The 19,080-nt window shown below is 52.2% G+C and overlaps 1 protein-coding gene across 1 annotated transcript; it reads left to right on the plus strand.

Moving 5' to 3' along the window:
* Positions 1-494: 494 nt before the first annotated feature.
* On the plus strand, positions 495-2,159 carry CCDC185 (coiled-coil domain containing 185). The gene has a single exon (XM_023247887.2). The coding sequence runs from the start codon at positions 569-571 to the stop codon at positions 2,156-2,158; it is 1,590 nt and encodes a 529-aa protein (XP_023103655.2). The 5' UTR covers positions 495-568; the 3' UTR covers position 2,159.
* The last annotated feature ends 16,921 nt before the right edge of the window (positions 2,160-19,080 follow it).

Genomic DNA, 19,080 nt, shown 5'->3' on the forward strand with positions numbered 1-19,080 from the left:
GGGGAGGATTCAGACTCAGCTCTGCAGGACCAGATCCAGTGACTCCCCCCGCAGCCCCAGGTGCCTCCACAAGGAGAAAACAACCTGATGCTGTTTCAGAAGTGTGCGCACAACATTCACGTTTTGACAAAAGTAGTAATCGCTGTACTAGGAAAAAAATAGACTAGTCTTTTTCTGTTCTAAAGTGAAAAAAAAAAAAGTAAACAAAACACACTCGGGTTTGCTAACTTAACCGGCAAAGCGTGGGGAGGGGCGTGAGCGCACACCGGCAACCCCGCCAGCCCTCCGCGTTCCACGCTGGGGTGACGCCCTCTCCCGGTTCCGTTAAAATCCCGCCACGTGAAGGTGTACACACGCGAATTCAGTCCTCGCCTGAGACCCCTGGGGCTCCCCGTGCACCCTCAGCTTCTGGGGCTCCTGATACCTGCGGCCCCAGGCGGTGGGGCTGTCCGAAGGCCCGGCCGGGGAGCATTGTGAAGTAGGCAGGGCGTCACAGGCGCGGAGCCGGGGCAGGCCCCCCACCCCAGGGGCCCCCCGCAGCGCCGCGGAGTCGGACACGGGCGCGAGTATGGAGGGCTTAGGCCGCTTTTGCCCGAGCTCCCTCCTGGACCCGGGCTCGGGGGCCACCACCCCGGGCTCGGGGAGCGAAGCCGGGACACCCTCGCCACATGCGCGCTGCGCGCCCACCGCGCGGCCTGGAAGGCGCAGGTGCCCGGACTCGCCCCGAGAGAGCCGCAGCCTGACCGACGTGGCCACTGGGCCCCCGGACGGTGCCAGGAGGCCCCGGCCCCACGGACGGCGCCTGGAGGACGCCTGGGGCGAGCCGGGGGCCGGCGCGCAAGGCCCGGCCTGGCGACGGCAGCCCCCAGGGCCCTGGCACTGCCCTCCAGCCCGGGGAGGCTCGCCCCCACCTTGCCGCGAGGGAGCGTCCAGCCCCCCGGGCGGGATCTTCGGGGCGCAGAGGGCGCAGAGCCGAGACCAGTGGGCAGTGCCGCCGTGCGGAGGAGCGGGTCGCCGGTCCCTGTCCTCGGCTCTGTCCCAGAGGTCTTCGGGGCGGTCCCAGGAGTGCGCGGCGCCGGCGGCTTGCGCGTGCGCCCACCTGCGGGAAGGCAGTGACCCTGGGGAGTCCGCGGCCCGCCAGCCGTCCCAGCCGTCAGCGTCGCGCGAGGAGCGGCCGAGCCCGCGCGCCCAGCTCCTCAGGACCGAGCTGGAGGAGGCGCTCACGACCTCCAGGGGCCAGAAGATCGTGGCCCTGGTCCTGACCCGGCTCCGGAAGGCCCAGAGGATGCGGGAGCTGCAGCAGCAGGCGGCCGCCGCCTGGGAGGAGCTGAGGCTCTCGGACCAGAAGGTGCAGCGGACCCTGGAGCGGGAGCGCGAGCGGCTTCTGCACGAGAGCCGCGAGCAGTGGCGGCAGCAGGAGCGGCGCGTCCGACGGCGCCACGGCCCCGCGAGGCCGGACGACGACCCGGAGCGCGCCCCGAAGCTCGCGCCGGCGATCCCCCGGCAGAGCCGTGAGCTGCGCGCGCCGGAGCCCGAGAGGCCCGAGCGGGCGGGTCCCCGGCAGGGCCTGCACCCCACGGACACCCAGGAGCCGGTCCGGGAGACCAACCTCAGCTCCCTGGTCAACTACCAGGCCCGGAAGGTGCTCCTGGACTGCCAGGCCAAGGCCGAAGAGCTGCTGAGGAAGCTGTCCCAGGAGCAGGGCGCCCAGCGGTGCCCGGGGGCGCAGCCGGGCCTGGGGAGGGAGCTGGGGCCCGGGGCGCAGCGGCCCCGGGAGCCTCTGCAGCAGGTGCGGCGGCGGCGGCGCGCGGAGGCCGGGGAGCAGGTGCCGGCGCACAAGGGGCTGCTGACCGAGCTGGCCGAGCGCAGGGCGCGGCGGGCCGGGGGCGGCGGGGACGAGCTCGGCGTCCTGCGGGGGGAGAACCGGCACATTCTGAAGCTGAAAGCCGAGAAGGAGGGCAAGTGCCACATCGAGGGCATCAAGGAGGCCATCCGGAGGAAGCAGCAGAGGAGGGAGCACATCTCCCGGGAGCAGGACGCCACGTTGGAGGATTTCGAGAAGCTCTCCAGGGCCCCCCGGGGGGACCAGGCGCGCGCGCTGGCCCGCAGCCTCCTGGACCGGCGGGCGCGGGAGGAGGCGGGGCCGCAGGGCTGCTGAGGGCGGGCGCGCGGGAGGGGGGAGGTGCGGGGGTGGGGGTGCTGTGGTGCGTGGCACTCTGATTAGAACTGAGCGTTGATTCGAGAAAGTATATAAAATACTGCCGTGTCCTCTCGTGAACGAGTTCTGTGATTCACTGGGGGTAGTTGAGAGGGCTGGGTGGAAGGCGGGGGGCTCAGAAAATTGCTTTTGCCTCGGTAAATTCAGGGTTAAATAGAAAATAGTCATTGAGCGCTCCAGTGGTCTTCGAAGCGTGCATCAGGCACATTGTTGAGAAAGTAGAGAAAAATCCACAGCTGGGGGTTCAGTTCTGGGTCGTAAGGCTTTTCCTGTCCCGGAACTTGCAAATTATAACCCCAAGGGCAAAGGGATGTTTGGAGGGATGACGAAATAATCCGTGTAAGGTAAAGTGTGAGGTTACAGTGATCACACGAAATCTCCGAGAAAGGAAAAGAGTCTGTGAATGGCTCAGTGGGGGGATTTCTGTAAACCAGTGGTTTCCGGAACCCTGCCTACTACCTCCCCTCTTGGGTGTTTATAAGGCACCTGAACGTTTTAAAGGCTCTGACAAGGCCTGCAGCAAAGAAATCCAGTTCTCTAACCAGGTCTTTCACACGAACCATGGGACCCTTTTCCCTTAGATCACTCCGTGGAACTCGTGTTCTGTGGCATGTTTGGGGCAAACGGCTCCCTGTAGCTCCCCACCGGATTGTGAACCCTTCTGCCTTCCCTCTGTGTTGACAGGATGTGTCTCTAAGTCCCTCAGGACCGCTGCCTGACTGCTTTGCCACAGCCATGCTATCCAAGCATCTTCTGGTCTGATTCTTTGCACACTCCCCCTCTCTGGCCAGTCCCATCCAGCGTTTTGGAACAGAATTCAATTGGAATCTTTCCTTCCCCTCTCTCTGTCCCCTGCCTCTCCTGGGTGACGCCGTCTGTCTGTACACACTGTGTCTCGTTGACCTGAATGACTCTGAATGAATGACTAAGCGTGATTCGGGAACATGACATTGTTAAATGAAGGAGCCACAAGCTGAGTAGAATTCAACCCATCACATCCCAAACCTTCTATCAAAAAGTTCTAAAGGTTTTTCTTTAAAAGCCCCCAATGTAACATTTGTCTTTAGAAAAGAAAGACAGTAAACCCGGTTGTCTCACTAGTGTTTTGGAAACGACACAAAAGGTAACCCAGGAAGGGATTTTGTTGGGAGGGTCACACTGTCACCTTACGTAGCAGGAACTCGACCCTGCCCCCGTCTCGTGTCCTCACCTGCCTTGGGTTCCCCGACGAGGGCCACTCAGGTGCTCAGCCCTTTGCTGAAAGACCCCTTTGCTCACCCCTTTGCCCCTCCGATCAATCCGCTGCTCCAGCCAAATGCCACATGCACCGCCAGCATTCTGGAATGGTGTGTGAGGTGTTCAGACCTCCCACGAACCTAGCGCCTGACGACTTTGAGCAAGTTGCCTTCCCGAGCCTCTCTCTGCCCATCCGAAAAACAGGGTTATCACTCATACACTTGTGAGGCGTGACCAACGAGTCCTCATAAGCTGTTTGGCATAGTGCCCAGAGGCCCCCATCATCACCATCACCACGACCGCCGTGCAGTAACCTAATGCCCCTTCCTCTTCCTGCCGGGTGGTGAAAGACAAAGTCTCGTGGACAGTGAGGAGTTTTGTCACCATCCAGCAGCCAGGGAGTATCCGTGTGGCCTCCAGGGAGGGGGCACTCCCGCCTCCACCCGGCAGGAACGAGGCCTCAACCTCCCTCCTTCTGGAGCAGTGAGAGAGGAAGGCAGAAAAACAGGAGGTTTCAATAAAATCCAGTCTTAGGAAACTCAAGATGACCAGGCTTCCACTGAAAATCACTCGTCCCACCAAGAACCGAGAATATCTCAGACTGAATGAAAAAGACAACACAGATGATAAATGGGAGAAGGAGCTGAAGATTCCAACGCAGACACAATAGATTTGCTTCCACAAGCGATTACGAACGCACTTGAAATAAGTGGGAAAGAATTGGAAATCTCCGCCAAGAAATAAAACATAAAGAATCACCCAATGACTGGGTGGCTCAGTCGGTCGAGTGTCCGACTTCGTCTCAGGGCATGATCTCGCGGTTCGTGGGTTCGAGCCCCGCGTCGGGCTCTGTGCCGACGGCCCGGAGCCTGGAGCCTGCTTCGGATTCTGGGTCTCCGCCTCTCTCTGCCCCTCCCCCGCTCATGCTTCCTCTGCCTCTCAAAAATAAAGAAACATAAAAAAAAATCTTAAAAATAAAAAAAGAATCACCAAATGGGAAGTTCACAACTGGAAAACACAATAACAAAAACAAAAAGCTCGGTGATGGGCTCCACAGCAGAATGGAGGGGACAGAGCAGAGCTTCGCTGAAATGTAAGACAGAACAGTAAAAGTTACCCAAACTGAGAAATGGAAAATTTTCTGAGAAAAAAAAAAAAAAAAACTAACAGAGCCTCCCAGACACATGGGACAAAAGAGCCAGCATTCACGCCAGGAAGAGGACAAAGCAGACAGAGCTGAACAGGTGCTCAAGGAAACAGTGGCGGAAAAATTTTACAAACTTGGTAAAAGAACTAACCTTACATATTCAAGATGTTGAGTGAACCCCCAAGAAAGGGTAAACCCACAGAAATTCATCAAGACATGTCATAGTCAAATTTCTAGAACTCAAGAAGAAAATTCCCGATCGAAAGAATGAGAAAACAAGTCACAGACTAGAAGAAAATATTTGCGAAATAGTGGCTATATTTAATATAAGATACAGTGTACTTCAAATAAAATAACAACCACGGCAGACAGACAGGAATATCCCCCAGGAAGACACAGCAACCCTAAGTATGTGTGATCAAACAATGGAGCTACAAAATATACCAAGCAGAAACCAGTGGAACCAGACAAATCAGTAGAATCAACTAGAATGTAGTTCTAGAATACCCTTCTTTCAACAGGTGATGGAAATACCGAACACAAAATCAGCAAAGGCACAAGGATTCAACACTACCATCATCCCACAGGATCGATTGAGCATTTATGGAACAAGGCTGTTGCCCCAGCAGCAGCAGAATCGAGTTCTTTCCCAGCACCTGTGGAACACACACCAGGACAGGACCCACCCTGGGCCGTAAACTCAAGCCAAGAAATTTAAATAATGAAAACCATACAACATGTGTTCTCTGACCACCACGGAATCACGCTAGAAAATCAGCAAGAGTGACAACAGGGAATTCTCCAACACTTGGAAACCAACCGGGACACTTCTGAATAAGCCACGAGTCAAAGTCTCGAAGGAAGTTTTGAAACATATGCTGAACTTTCGCGTCAAACTCGTGGCCATGGCTAACGCGGTGCCGAGACGGCAGAGTGCCCAGCGCCAAGTTCGTACTTTAGAAAAGAGAAAATCTCAACTCTGTAATCTAAGCTAGCGCCTTAAGAACCTAGAAGAAAGCAACATACACCCAGAGCAGGAACAAAATAATGAAGGCAAGAGCAGACATCGGTTGAACTGAAAACACAAAAAAGTAGAGAGAAACAATGAAACAAAGACTGCGTTCTCTGCCAAGTTTGAGAAAATGGACAAAGGGAAGACTCAAGAGTGCGGCATCACGAACGAAACCGCGGTATCACCACAGACCCTAGCGACGTGGGGACAGGAACAGAGAATGTTGTCAACCTCTTTATACCCAGGATTTCGGGCACTTCACCAAATGGACCAAGTCCTCCAAATTCGCAGATTCACCCACCTGCTTCTGATTCTGTGTCTCCCCCTCTCTCTCTGCCCCTCCCCCGCTCACGCTCTCTCTCCTCAAAAATAAATAAACGTTGAAAACAAAAATTAAAAGAAAACCATAAAACGTATACGGAAAGATCAGGGAAGCATAATCACTAAAACAACTTCAGAACAGGGAAATCAGGTGAGGGGAATGCGTCCCCCCAGCTTTACGACTTACGACATAGCGGCAGTAATCAAGATTGCCTCAAGACTGCCTCAGTGGAACAGAATAGAGACACCAAAAACAGGCCTACATAAATATGTCTAATTAGATTAATTTTTTAAAATTTATTTATTTTATTTATTTTTTTATTTTTTTTCAACGTTTATTTATTTTTGGGACAGAGAGAGACAGAGCATGAACGGGGGAGGGACAGAGAGAGAGGGAGACACAGAATCGGAAACAGGCTCCAGGCTCCGAGCCATCAGCCCAGAGCCCGACGCGGGGCTCGAACTCCCGGACCACGAGATGGTGACCTGGCTGAAGTCGGACGCTTAACTGACTGTGCCACCCAGGCGCCCCTAAAGTTTATTTATTTTGAGTGTGAGGGAGAGAGTGAACAGAGGAGGGGCAGAGAGAGAGGGAGACAGAATCCCAAGTAGGCTCCGTGCTGTCAGCTCAGAGCCCAACACAGGGCTGGAACTCATGAACCATGAGATCACGACCTGAGCTGAGATCAAAAGTCGGTCACTCAACTGACTGAGCCCCCCAGGTGCCCCAGATTTTTGACACAGACGCAAAAGCGATTCAGTGGAGGAAGACGGCAATTGAACGTAACGGTTCTGGAGTGAGTGGGTATCCACAAGCAGAGAGACAGAGAGGGACAGAGACAGGCCGGATGTCCTTCCGTGGCTGAAGGGTTAAATAAACCATGGGACGTCTACACCAAGGAACAACTATTGAAACATACGACAGCTTGGATGACTCTCCAGAGAATTCTGCCAAGTGAGAAAAGCCAATCCCAAAAGGTTACACAGTGCGTGACTGCATCTACCCAACATCACGGAAAGGACAGACCACAGATGTGGGGTGCGGAGCAGGACTGCCCAGGGTCCAGGGGGAGCAGAGTGGGCGTGGCCATGAAAGACAGCAGGAGGGCCCCTCCCTGTGTCTGGACTGTGTCCGTGTCAGTGTCCTGGGGTGGGGAGGGGAGGGGGACGTACTATACCATAGTTTACAAGATGTGATCAGGAAACACCAGCAAAGGGACACAGGGTCTCTCTGTATTTTGTTCTTAAAACTGAACGTGACTTTGCAATTCTCTCAAAAGGCTTCTCAAAACAAGATAAAACGGACATTGTTCGTTGCTGGAAAAAAGCAGCATTTTTGTTGGTGACAATTGAGAACTTCAAAAATCGGTCCCAGAACAACAGTAGACATCTATTAACACGAGGTAAATTCAACCGTGGCTGAAAGTGCCAACAGTGAAAAGTTGTTACCAATCAAAGTTACAGGCTAGAACCAGGTTGTCTTTACAATGCCCGGATCTGTAGAATTCGGCTGGTGGAGACCGAACCTGGTAGAAACAATTCCCACGAGGGAAAGCCCACGAGAGCAGAGGCGGTCATCGGTCACGTTTGACATCGTCACAAACACCGACAAATAAATGGTTAATCTCAATGCAAAGAACGTTTGTAAGTTGAAAACAAAACAGGAAAATGCGGAAGCATTGACTTGACCATACCATTTAGGAAATGATCACAAAGTGAGTTGGCTTCAAGGAGTTTGGGCTGGAAAATGCTGTCGAGGAGAACCTACTGGCGTTGGCATTCCGAATCACACGCTGTGCTTAACTACAGACGGTTTCCGCGTGCTCCCCGTCAGCCATGAGATGACAGGGTCAATTCACTGACCACCTGTCTATCTTCGCGTTCAGTACAGCGTGCCCAAGAAATGACCCCGGACAGTCGACATTTCTTATCAGATAGACTTTGTGTGAGGTGCTTGTCCAAGTGTTGGCTGACGTAGGTGTTACGGGCGTGTTGAAGGTGCGAAGCTCTGATGTTCAGTAGGTGAAGTGTAATTGCATGCATTTCTGACTCGGGATATTTTCAACTGGTGACGAGGTTATTGGGACGTAACCCCATCGTGAGTCAAGGGAGATCTGTACCTCTCAGATCAAAATTGTGGGATTAAAATATCTTACCCTCTAGCAGCCAAACCTTATGAAGTATTTACTTGGAGCCGGGCCCCTGGGGCACACTATTATCTTCTTTATTATTATCATTATGCTATAATTATTATCAGTTATCTTAATTTTATAACCTCTATGCCATTTCACCAATGAGGACCAGGCTCGGTGAGGGCAAGCGGGATCTCTGAGATGTTCCCGCCGTGAATGCCAGTACTGGATCTGAACCCACTTCTCTCTGGCTCGCGGGCTGTTTCCAGCATCACGTGGCTCTCTGTGGTAGTGGCGAGGGCACCGGCTCTGGAGGCAGACCGCACACACGCAAGTCTACGCTGCATCACTCAACCGATGAGTGACGCCCAAAACCCATCCACGCATCGGTTTCTCTATCCGTGCGAAGGAGCTAGACTATATAATCACAGGGTTGTGACAATTCAATAGCTTCACGCGCGCAAGGAGTTTAGAACAATGGCGAACACACAGTACGAAAGCCGTGTCCGCTTTTATTATGTAATATTTTCTTGAGTCGGATGCTGGACAAATTCTCATTTAAAAAAAAATGAATTTTGGAGGAATGGATGGCAAAGCAAACCACCTCCTGTCAAGTCTTGGCGTGCCCGTGTCTTTTATTGTAGAATTTAAAGACTGGCAGTGATATTAGTCGCATTTGAACTGAAAGACATCAGGAGTTTTAAAGCAATTGCCTTTGGCTCTGGGGGATCTGAGTGTTTCTCTGCTGACTGTGTAATTGAATTAATTCCACATTGGACCAGCTTTTATTAATGTTCTCCCTCCATCCTGATCCTGTAGTGATTCTGCAGGGAGGCGGGGGGTAGTCTGGAAATGCTGACTTAAAGGAATATTCTCAGCATGCACCCTTCTGGGGCTCGGAAGGTCGCCGAAATGATCTGGGGCCATATTCCTCTCCTTTCTGTATGCCCTGGCTAATCAAGAGTCAATAATGGCCTTTTAAGAAATGCTTTTTTGAGACACCAAACAATTGCCAATTGATTCTGCCTTCTTCAGAAATCAGAAAGCCCTGGGTATTTTCCAATTCCACATCTCGTCACAACCAGACCCATTGAAACCAGAATAGTTCTATTTCCAGTTAATTTTTCTGTGCTTCAAAGGGAGCCGTTGTTTCACTTTGATGTTGCAGATGTTCCAACTCAAAGGAACTAGGAGGTCAGATTCACTGTCAAGCCCACAGGTTGAGGTTAAGCTGAGGTGAGCTGATTCCCAACAGGGAGCAGGGACCCTCCAGGAGAATCTACATCTAACTCGCTTATGGGCCCGGTCATCACTGGTGCTGCGTGGACGGTGGTGATGGCTCAAAGCCATGGCCCCTTCACCGCCTTGAAGGTGGCAAAGGGACAGACGGTCCAGGTCCCTGTCTCAGTCTGTGCTTTGCCAGCGACTCCCCACTCCTTTATAACCATTTTGTAAGCATCTTCTTGAGGCTCAGCTAAGAGCCCTGCGTTGACCACAGATCCACATGGCATGGGATGTAGCCATCAGAAACCTCAGGCTTATGTGTTTCCTCTCTGCAGTCCAAGAAGTGAGAGGTCTCTGCCTCCAACATGAAAAGTTCCAGGGAAGACTTGGACTGAGCCGACCGGAGTCCCAGCCCTTCCCATGGACCTGCCTCTGTCCACACGGCATCCCATGGACCTGTCTCTGTCCACACGGCATCCCATGGACCTGTCTCTATGTCCACACAGCATTCCAGCACGAAGCATTCTGCTTGGTCCATCCTGCGAGTTGAGTCCCCCGGAGACGTTACAAGATGGGGAGGAGTGGGACCCTTGCCCGTTCTCGAGACGCTAACGAGAAGAAAGGACGCTGAGCTCTTGGCACTCAGGAAGCCAGCCTCACCCCCACGAGGCAGCCGCGGCAACGACAAGATGAGATCGGGACAGTAGGAGCCACAAGCAATAACTAGCATTTGTTAGGCTCACTTTATTTTTTTTTATTTTTTTTAAATGTTTATTTATTTTTGAGAGAGAGAGCACAAGCAGAGGAGGGGCAGAGACAGGGAGACACAGAATCCGAAGCAGGCTCCAGGCTCCGAGCCGTCAGCACAGAGCCTGACGGGGCTCGAACCCACGAACTGCGAGATCATAACCTGAGCCGAAGTCAGATGCTCAGCCGACTGAGTCCCCCGGGCGCCCCAGTTAGGGTCACTTTAGTTCAATGAAATATTCCCATATTTCCCTGAGTTCTCATACCCCTCCTGTTTATTGATGCAAACACAGGCCCAACTTCTACTCCCCACACTGTGGGATACTAGCAATGTTGAGGGCCCTCCCGCTTCAGAACAGCGATATCCTTCACATCATACGATTCTTCGCTGGGCTTGCAGAAGTGAGGGAAACCTGCCTGGAGACCCAGACACATTCACACACCAAACACGGTCAGAGACCTGAGCCACTGCTCTGAAACTATTCCAAATAACAGCGTGTCAGAAAGAGAAGCTGCTTCTGACCTTCTGGTTTAGACCAGGGTCAGGAAGGGAGTGACACTGGCCCAGGTCAGCCGCGGCCCTAGCTCCCGGAGAAGCAAACACGGCCCCCTCTGGAGTGTGCTCGCTTCAAGCTCCGGGGATTTCTACGGATCAGGATGAGCCCAGCACAAGCTCACAAATCACAGTGAGTGAAAATCAGCAGGAATAAGGCATATTAACCCATACAGATTGGAAATATTGGAATTCTCAGAATCAGAATAGAGAATAGCCACACGGGAAAGATTTAAGGAAAACAACAGAACTGTGAAGTGAACAAGCGGAAAGGAATAGGAAATATGCCTAGGAATATTCAAAAAAGAAAATGACATAGAAGTTTTAGAAATGCAAAATAAAGTTTTTGCTATTAAAAAAACTCAGAGGGTGGGGTAAATAGCACATCAGACACAAATGAAGAGAGGATTAGTGAAATTGAAGATCGATCTGTAGAGATTTCCCAGAAAGCAGTACCAAGAAAAAGACATAAAGTGCAAAAGAGAGGTTAGGAGACAAGAAAGAGAGAGTGAGAAGTTCTAATATCAAACCACAGTCTGGGAAGGAGGAAGAACGATGATGGGACAGAGGCCAAATTTAGCTTTTTTTTTTTTTTAATTTATTTCTTTGAGAGAGAAAGAGAGAGAGAGAGAGAGAGAGAGCATGAGGGAGGGGCAGAGAGAAAGGGAGAGAGAGAGAATCCCAAGCAGGTTCCACACTGTCAGCGCAGAACCCAACGTGGAGCTCAAACTCACAGACAGTGAGATCATGACCTGAGCCAAAGTCAAGAGTAGGACGCTTAACCAACTGAACCCCGCAGGTGCCCTGAGGCCAATTTTAAAGGTATTTTTTTCTAGGACTTATGAAAAACATGAGTGCAATGACACAGTAATCATGGCAATTACCAAACAAGACAAAGGAAAAGTAAATCCAAACCTAAACACGTTGAAAATAACACGCGAAACACCAAAAACAAACCAGAGACCTTAAAAGCATTAAAAACGATGCGTCGCCTTCAAGAGAATAACGGACTGATGGCAATGTTCTCAGCAGCAAAAACCAAAGCCAAGAGACAGTAGAATACTACCTTCTGGATGACAAGAGAAAATACCAGTCACCCTAGAATTGTCCACCCAGCACGCGTGTCTTCACCCTCGAAACTGAAACAAGGCATTTTCAGAAAAACAGAAACAGATTTCGCCACCAACAGACCCAAGCTGATGGAAGTTTTAAAACTCGCACTCTAAGAAGAAGCAAAAAGGGTCCCGGGAGAAAGACCTGAGACACAAAAGAGAAGGAATGGGCAAACATTACACTGTCTGTAACAAATAATCCTAACATTGAGTCCCTGTGACTAACTTATGGCAATAGAAGTACTTAAAAGGAAGACATCACAATCCTGCGGGACAGCTGTGTGAAGGCTGAGGAAGGAAGTCGTTGTGTGGTTTGGCGGGAGGGCAGACGTACTGATGGCAGAGTTCGGCAGTTCCCCAGGGTGAAATGTCAAGGGTGACCGCGAAAGAATGTAAATAGAGTACAGAACAACGTCTAAACAATTAGGAGGGAACAATGGAGCAAGAACACAAACAGGTGAAGTTTCAGTAGTCAAGAAGCAGAAGAAAACGATATAAATAGAAACCAAAAAGGAACCACACTGCTAGGAAGAGATACACACACGTTAGCCGTCACAATGAACGAACAGGACTAAACTGGCCGCATGCTAGATCGACATTATCACGCTAGCTTTAAGAATTCAGCTTTGTGCTATTCCCAAAGGATACATTCAAACATAATAAGAACAGGGAAATGTTGGAAGCAAAAGATACACGGAGGAAATGTTGACGGAAGAAAGCTTTCTGCTGTTAGAAGAGGGAGATTATTTTCAGTGTTTATTCTTTTGAGAGAGAGCATGCAATCCAGCACGCGCAGGAAGCGAGTGGGGAAGGGGCAGAGGTAGAAACAGAGAATCCCAAGCAGGCTCCACTCTGTCAGCACAGAGCCCAAAGCAGGGCTCGATCTCACAACCCTGGGATTGTGACCTGAGCTGAAATCAAGAGTCAGACGCTCAACCAGCTGAGCCACCCAGATGCCCCGAAAAGGGAGATTTTAATAGATGAAAGCATTATACAGACTGAGTCTCTACATAACAAAGTGTCCAGTTCATCTGGAAGACAGAACTTGTATACGTGTGTAAGGCAAAGTCGATAGAACACACAGAGAAATTAAACTCATCATCAGAGTGGGAGACGTTCACGGTACCTCTTTTATTTGATGGGACAAAAAACTAGTAGAATTTTTAAAAAGTGATTAGCAAGTTCAGCTTATTGGAAATATATAGATTCCACGCAGCACAGGATATTTACAAAAGTTGACCATGGAGCGGCGCCTGGGTGGTTCAGTCGGTTGAACATCTGGCGTCAGCTCAGGTCATGATCTCACAGTTCGTGGGTTTGAGCCCCGCATCGGGCTCTGTTGCTGACAGCTCGGAGCCGGGAGCCCACTTCGGATTCTGTGTGTCCCCCTCTCTCTGCCTCTTCCCCATTCACTCTCTCTCTCTCTCTCTCTGTCAAAAATAAATAAATGTTAAAAAAATTTTTTTAATTGACCATAGAATGCCTATTACAGAAGGGTCAACATTTTTCAAATATCTGTTATCATATGGACTAAGTTTTCTAACCACAGAACAAGTAAATAACAACTCAAAACTATATGCTTAGAATTTTTAAATCTCACTTTTATTTTTTAATGTTTATTTATCTATTTTGGTGGAGGGGAGAGGAGAGACACAGAGAGAGGGAGAGAAAGAATCCTAAGCAGGTTCCACACCTAGCACGGAGCCCAGATACGGGGCTCAATCTAATGACCATGAGATCACGACCTGAGCCGAGATCAAGAGTCAGCTGCTTAACTTACTGAGCCACTCCGGAACCCCAAAATCTCACTTTTAAATGCTTTTTGAGTTTAAAAAAAAAGCATTATGAGAAATTTTTAAAATTTTAGAATTGGACAATCATGAAAATACCATACACCAAGGCTAATGGCTTGTGGCATCATTAACCTTAAAAATAAAAACTGCCAGTTATTTTAGCAGCAAAAACGGGTTTATTAGGGAAAAGCAGAGAAACGCAATCCCGAGCAAGCAACCTATGGCCAAACCCCAGAACAAAAAAGGAGGAAAGAGGAGGCTGTTGTAAACTAAAAGTCCATTGGAGGAAACTGGGAGCTGGAAGTATAGTGCCTTCTCATTGGCTGGGCTGTTGCTGGGGCGGGAGGAAACCTTCCTTCCCGGGGCTGGAGTGGCAGAGCCGTGTCACCTGCCAGGTGCGTCCCCTCCGTCATGTCTGCAGTTCCCAGAGGCGCACCCTGCTGCCCCCCAAATCAGTGCCAAATAAGGTCTTGGAAACCGCGAAGCTATGGCGGCGTCTGGCAGAATTGTTCAAGAAAGAAGGAGATGCACAGTAGCAAAAAGGGTGTTATGGGAATGTAGGAGAGACTAACAGCCAAAGTGTAAAGAAACTGTCCACCAACGAACGCAGGAAGATGAAGGAGCTTAGACAAAATGAGCACATTCCTTTAGAAATAACCAACTCCAGGGGCACCTGGGGGGCTAGTCGGGTAAGCGTCAGACTCTTGATTTCCGCTCAGGTCGTGATCTCGAGGTTAGTGAGTTCGAGCCAGGCATCTGGTTCCATAGTGACAGCACGGAGCCTGCTTGGGATTCTCTCTCTTTCTCTCTCTCTGTCGCTTCCCAGCTCTCTCTCTCTTAAAAATAAATAAACATTAAAAAATAAAACTCAAGGGGTGCCTTGGTGGCTCAGTCCAAAGAACGTGTGACTCTTGATCTCAGGGTCATGAGTTTCAGCCCCGCGATGGCTGTAGAGATTACTTTAAATAAATAAAATCTTTAGGACACTGAGGGGCTCAGTCGGTTGAGCGTCCAACTTCGGCTCAGATCATGATCTCACAGTCCACAAGTTCGAGGCTGCATCAGGCTCTGTGCTGACAGCTCAGGGACTGGAGCCTGCTTCGGATTCTGTGTCTCCCTCTCTCTCTGCTCCCTCCCCCAGTTACACTCTCTCTCTCTCTCTCTCTCTCTCTCTCAAAAACAAACATTAAAAAATTGTTTTAAAAACCTCAAGAAGAAATAGAAAGTCCAAAGAGCTCAAAACCATGACAATGAGTGAACCAATGGTTTGATTTTCCTAGCAAGAATCACCAGGCACAGATGATTTTAGAGGAGTTCTACCAAACATTCATGGAAGGCGTCACTCTACTCTGACGCAAGTCATTTGAGAAGAAAAAGAAAGTTAAGACTCGCCAACCGATTCTGTGAGTCCACTCTGCCTTTAGTACTAAAATTTTAGTGAAGAAATATCACAGGAAAGCCTCATTCATGAGCATACAGGCCATAATCCTCCATAAATAGCAAAATGAATTCTGTGCTTGGAAAGAAAGATAACAGGTCTTGCTTGACTACATTGGGTTTACTCCAGGAATATAATGCTTCACTTCAGAAAATCTGTAATTATCTCTCACCGCATTAGCATATTAAAAGAATAAAACAATATGGTTATTCCAATAGATGGAGAAAACACATTTGATGAAATTCAAAATACCTATTTATGATCTTGCAAAAAATTTAACTAGCTCCGAATAGAAAGGGATTTCCTATATGATTGGGGGGAGGGGTGGGTCTGCCAAACACCTACAGGAAACATTTTTAACCCTGAAACCTTTCAAAGTTGGGGGGGGGGGAGGAAAGAAGTAAAAGGCAGAGGGTTTGGGAAGGGGGGAACATCCTCCACGCTCATTATTCACAGAGGGCGTGATTGTCCACGGAGACCATTTTATCTACAACCTTCGAAGTTCAAATACTCATAATAGTGCTTTTGGTAAAGAAGCGGAAACATCCGAGTGTCGGTCAGTGGTGGGACAGTGGTGGGACGGGTAGATAAATTGAGGTGCATTCACACAGTGGGATTCCGGGGGGCAAATAGCCAGCGGCCGGTGGGTCACGACCATCCCCAGCCTCGCGGTGGATCTCACAAACTTAGCGGTGGAAGGAAGACGCCAGGCACCGAACGCGCTCGCTGCATGACTCCGTTTACATAAAGTACAAGTGCGGACACAGCTCGTCCCCCCGTCGAGGGGCCGACGGCTGGGGGCGCGGGGCGCAGCCACAGGGTGAGTGTGGGTGCAGGGTCAGTCCGGGCCGGGTTCAAATGCAGGTTTTGCCGCTCACCGGCTCGCCGACCGTCCACAAGGGACGAAGCCACCGTGAGCTCAGTTTCCTCCGCTGGAAAGGACGTCACGACCCTGCTCGAAACTCCAGAAACAGTCTTCACTCGGCAGAGGGTTTAGATTTCAAGATGTGTCCTCCAAAGCTGCTTTGGGGACCCTCCTCACCCCGGATGTGCCCTGTCCAGCCTACACTGCTGTTGTTCCGTCACTGAGACCCCTGCCAAGGTCACAGGCAGCATCGGCAAAAGGTTCCCCAAGTGGAGGCACTAAGACGTGACTCACCAGCCCGCTCCCAGCACGTGCGCCGGGTCTCGGAACCAGGAAAACAGGACTCACGTTCTTACCTCTGCGGTCACAGCTGCTTGAGTCCAAGGGCATTTCGGAGCTGAAGGGCAGTGCTTGGAAAGCCTGTCACGTGGCTCAGGGACGGGTCCAGCAGCCGCCTCCACCCCACCCTGCAGGGCACAGGTGTTTGTGAAGGAGAGAGCACAGCACCTGCTCCCTCCACCCCCACATTTCCTGCCTTTTGTAAAAGCTTCTATAATAGACTGGAATTGTATAGTCCTCCTACAAGGCTGTTTTGCAAAGTGCTTCTGGAATAATTATTTGTGCTTAGTGTTTGAAAACTAACCTTGTTCTAAGAGAAGGAATACGATGTGTGTATTTAACATAACCGACATTAGTGGCAGTCCCCCAGCTGATGGCCGAGCCTGGGCCCTGGGAGGGAGCCGTCCCCCCAGCTGACGGAGCTCTGCAGAGCGTTACCAGTTAGTGGTCCCCTTCACTGGACGGGACAGCTGGGGACCCAGCAACTGCACCCCCGTGCACGTGCTCTCACATTCCGGGGGGCCCGAGAACAAGTGGGCAGTCCAGGCACCCTGCCCATGTGACTTCCGCCGCACCCCAGTGTGAGTCTGGGGCCTTTGGAGGAGTGAGGAAGGCAGGAAGCACCCCCAGTTCCCGGGTCACAGCAGGAAAGGGCCCGAGGGGGCTGGGCTGGGCTGCTGCCCAGAGCCTGAAATCAAGCCAGTGCCTCTGCAGCCAGACAAAAAGCCATCCCACCGCTGCCCCGGCCGAGCAGGCACTCTAGTCTCTCTACCGCACTCCAGTCTCTCGGGCAGAGACGGTTCTAGACAAGTGCTTGTAGTGGGATGGACGTGAGGGAATCTGCTTGGGAGCAGAGGGGTAGAGATGACAGACAGAGTCACCGTGGGACTTAGGGGACTGTACACAGTAAGCCCCCTGGTATTAGCGGTGGGCTTGCGAGGAAGGTGCCGGAATATTTCTTCTGCATCTGCGATCAGGAGCCACGGGGCCGGCCGTGTGTGGGTGAGGACAGCGTCAGGCCTGGCCTGCATCGGGGTCGGCCCGCTGCCCGCCAGCCACCAGCAGATCCTCGCCTCCCTGGCCTTGGGCCTCCACATCTGCAAATGGGGCACGATGACCGCGGGCTCCGGGCTCGGAGGGAGGCCACGTGGTTAGAGCGCCCAGCTGCTGCCCACGGAGCCATGAGGTGGCACGGAGGCGCGCTAGGTGCTTTGTGTCCGGTCCCCCGCTAGTCCGCACGGGAAAAAGGACGTGGCCGGACGCTGTTCTCCGTCTGAGATGAAGACACTGAGCGTCCGAGGGGCTCTGAGCGCCAAGCAGTGTGCCCTGGGCCCCCAAACCCAGGGGTGGCAGGACTGAGGACCAAACACAGCGCCCCCGTGTGGCCGTTTCTCCCCAGCGAATACTGTTCCAATCCCAGCTAGGCCGAGACTGTTGGCTTTTCCCCGAGCTCTTGTCCCCGAGCGTCTGTTCTGCTGCGACGGCCAGTACATATTTACTGAAATTGAACCGTCACGGCTCTGCGGGCAGGTCCCTGCCAGCCAGGTCCAGCCGCCAACAGCTGTTCCGTGAGCGCACGTGAGGCCCTGCCCCAGGCGCAGTGACCCCTGCGCAGGGCTCGGGGGGTTCCAGAGTCTGCAGACCGGCCGACTGAAGACAGGGGCCACGGGCAGGTGTCTGGGGGCCCGGGGGCGTCACCTGGGCCTGCCCCAGGACTGTGCTTTGCTGTCTCACAGCTTCCACAAAATCACGGGAGAAGCCGCATTTGAGAGCACTCTGGCCTGTGTTGTAAGTCCGGGCATGTTTTCGAAAGCCTGCCATCGAGACTGTGTTGCAGAAAACACAAGTCCCCGGTGACGAGTAAAGCAGCCAGCGCTTCAAATCCCGGCTCCTGGACCGTCTCTTCCCGCAGAAGGACGGGCAGACCTTGATGTGACCTGACACCCAGGCATGGCGGGAAGTCCTCTGGGAGCTCGCCATAGCTTTGAGCCGGTGATGCATTAACACCAGTGTAAATTCTCTTTAGAATAACTTCCTCACGCTTGGGGGGGGCTGAGCCGGTGGAGCGTCCGACTTCGGCTCAGGTCACGATCTCACGGTTCGTGGGTTCGAGCCCCGCGTCGGGCTCTGTGCTGACAGCTCGGGGCCAGGAGCCTGCTTCGGATTCTGCGTCTCCCTCTCTCTCTGCCTCTTCCCTACTCACACTCAGTCTCTCTCAAAAATAATAAACATTAAAAAAAATTAAAAAAGAACTTCCTCAGGTGCCAGAGATGATAACGTTCTGGGCCTCAGGTAAAGCAAAGTGGGGTTGACTGCTTCCTGGGCCGTACGGGGACTCAGTGGGTGAAATGGCCTCCATCCCCGCCCTTGGGCAAATCGTCCCTGTGTCCTCTGGTTCATGCAAGTGCCCAGTTCAGAGCGAGTTCTTTCTGGGTCTCTGTGACCCTGGAGAGGAGTGTATCCTGCCGTTTGCCCCTGGGCAGACACCTGCTCCCAAGCAAAACGGGCCCTGCCAGTGGGCTGGTTCAGTGCGGTGTGGACGGGATCGTGTGTCCCGGGGCCCCCGGCTCCAGCACGAGGAGCTGTCCAGTCCAGTGGCCTTTATGCAGATGTCCTCATGGAAGATACTAGACTCCTGCAAAGTGGCCCCGGCGGTGCCCATGGGAGCCCCCACGGTGCCCATGGGCCTCTCGAGGCCTCGTCCTGCTCCCGTGTGAGGGTGGCTTGTGTCCCCACCTCCCAGCACTGCTGAGGCCCTGTGGCTCCACAGCCTGGGGCGCGTGTGGACAGCAGGTCCTACTCCGGGCCGGGACACTCGCCTGCTGTGTGGAGACCGCTCACAGGACACCGTCCCTTCAGCCCTTGCCTGCTGCCCGTCCTGTCGGGGGCCCAGCACGAACCCCAGGACCCTGAGTCCTGGTGCAGTTCAGCTCGTGCAGACGG

The sequence above is a fragment of the Felis catus genome, chromosome F1 (genome assembly GCF_018350175.1).
Source record: "Felis catus isolate Fca126 chromosome F1, F.catus_Fca126_mat1.0, whole genome shotgun sequence".
NCBI lineage: Eukaryota > Metazoa > Chordata > Mammalia > Carnivora > Felidae > Felis > Felis catus.